General features: G+C 57.9%; 1 protein-coding gene across 1 annotated transcript; it reads right to left on the bottom strand.

Moving 5' to 3' along the window:
• Positions 1-17: 17 nt before the first annotated feature.
• Positions 18-222, bottom strand: EMIHUDRAFT_260010 (hypothetical protein; the record flags this gene model as incomplete). Its single annotated transcript, XM_005793172.1, has 1 exon — positions 18-222. A coding segment is annotated over one exon (205 nt), but the record flags the coding sequence as incomplete, so codon positions are not given.
• Between the last annotated feature and the right edge of the window lie 896 nt (positions 223-1,118).

Below are 1,118 nucleotides of genomic sequence, written 5' to 3'. Positions count from 1 at the left end.
GCAGAGGTGCAGCGGACGCTTGGAGAGCAGGTCGATCATCGGCTGGAGCGTGTAAGTCAGGGCCAGCGCGAGCACGAGCGGAATGAGGATTCCCTCGAGGTAATAGAGCCCACAAGCGATCACGGCGAGGCCGACGAGCATCAGCGCGAGGGTTCGCAGCCGCTGCTCGACCTCGAGTTGCTCGGGAGACAGGCTGGCCTTGAAGATGGAGCCGCGAGCCATGCTTCACCCTCGACTTCGGCGGTGCAAGAGGGGAATTTGGGCTGTGTGTGGTGTGGACACGGACGCTGTCGCTCGATTTCTTATTCAGCTTCCATAGAGCTCTAAGGGAACTCCGTGATATGCTGTTATCCCGTTAGTAAGAGAGAGTTAGAGAGAGATTTTTTTTGTTTTGAGAGTTAGTATGAATGAGTCGGCTCGATCGAGATGCGCAAATGGATGGGGTGAAAGAAGAACGTGCAAGACTCATCCGTGGCGGCGTGAGTAAGTATGTAGGCAGATAGAGAGAGTGTAGAGCGACGCTGTATAGAGCTGTACAGATGTACTCGCTCGAGTAGAGCGGCTCTCTGATGAGCTGTGTGTATGAGGATAGAGGCTGTAGAGCTCTACAGAGACGATCGAGGGGTCCCGTACCATGCGGAATCGACCCTATCAAGTGCTCAAGTGCTCAAGGGCGGGAAGCGCTGCCAACTGAGCGATAGGGAAAAGTTGAAGGACGTACGACTGCCAAGGGGGCACGCCTCCTTCGGCAGGACATTCGGCAGGACGTCTCCGCCACCGGCGCCGCGCCAGCCGCCGGCCTTGCCACCCGCACCGCTGCCACAGCAAGTCAAGGAGGTTCTCTCCATGTGCATCGTCCTGGCCAGGGAGAGGTACAGCAAACATGGCGAGATCGATGCTGCAGCCATCCGAAGCACGATCGCTGGTGACCTTTTGGCAACATTCCCCCCCTTTGTACGCGTGACCTCAAGCACGGGCTGCGACCTGCACAACGAGAAGCGCCAGACCAGCAAAGGCGACCTTGTGACGGCGCCTCTGGGAACTGAGCTGGTTGGCGACAACATCTCTGCTAGCCTGGTCGCCACGAATGTCACGACAGCGGTCGTCTCTGTCACGCT

The sequence above is a fragment of the Emiliania huxleyi genome, assembly GCF_000372725.1.
Source record: "Emiliania huxleyi CCMP1516 unplaced genomic scaffold EMIHUscaffold_10233, whole genome shotgun sequence".
In the NCBI taxonomy this organism is placed as follows: domain Eukaryota; phylum Haptophyta; order Isochrysidales; family Noelaerhabdaceae; genus Emiliania; species Emiliania huxleyi.
This window is presented reverse-complemented; position numbering and strand designations above follow the sequence as displayed.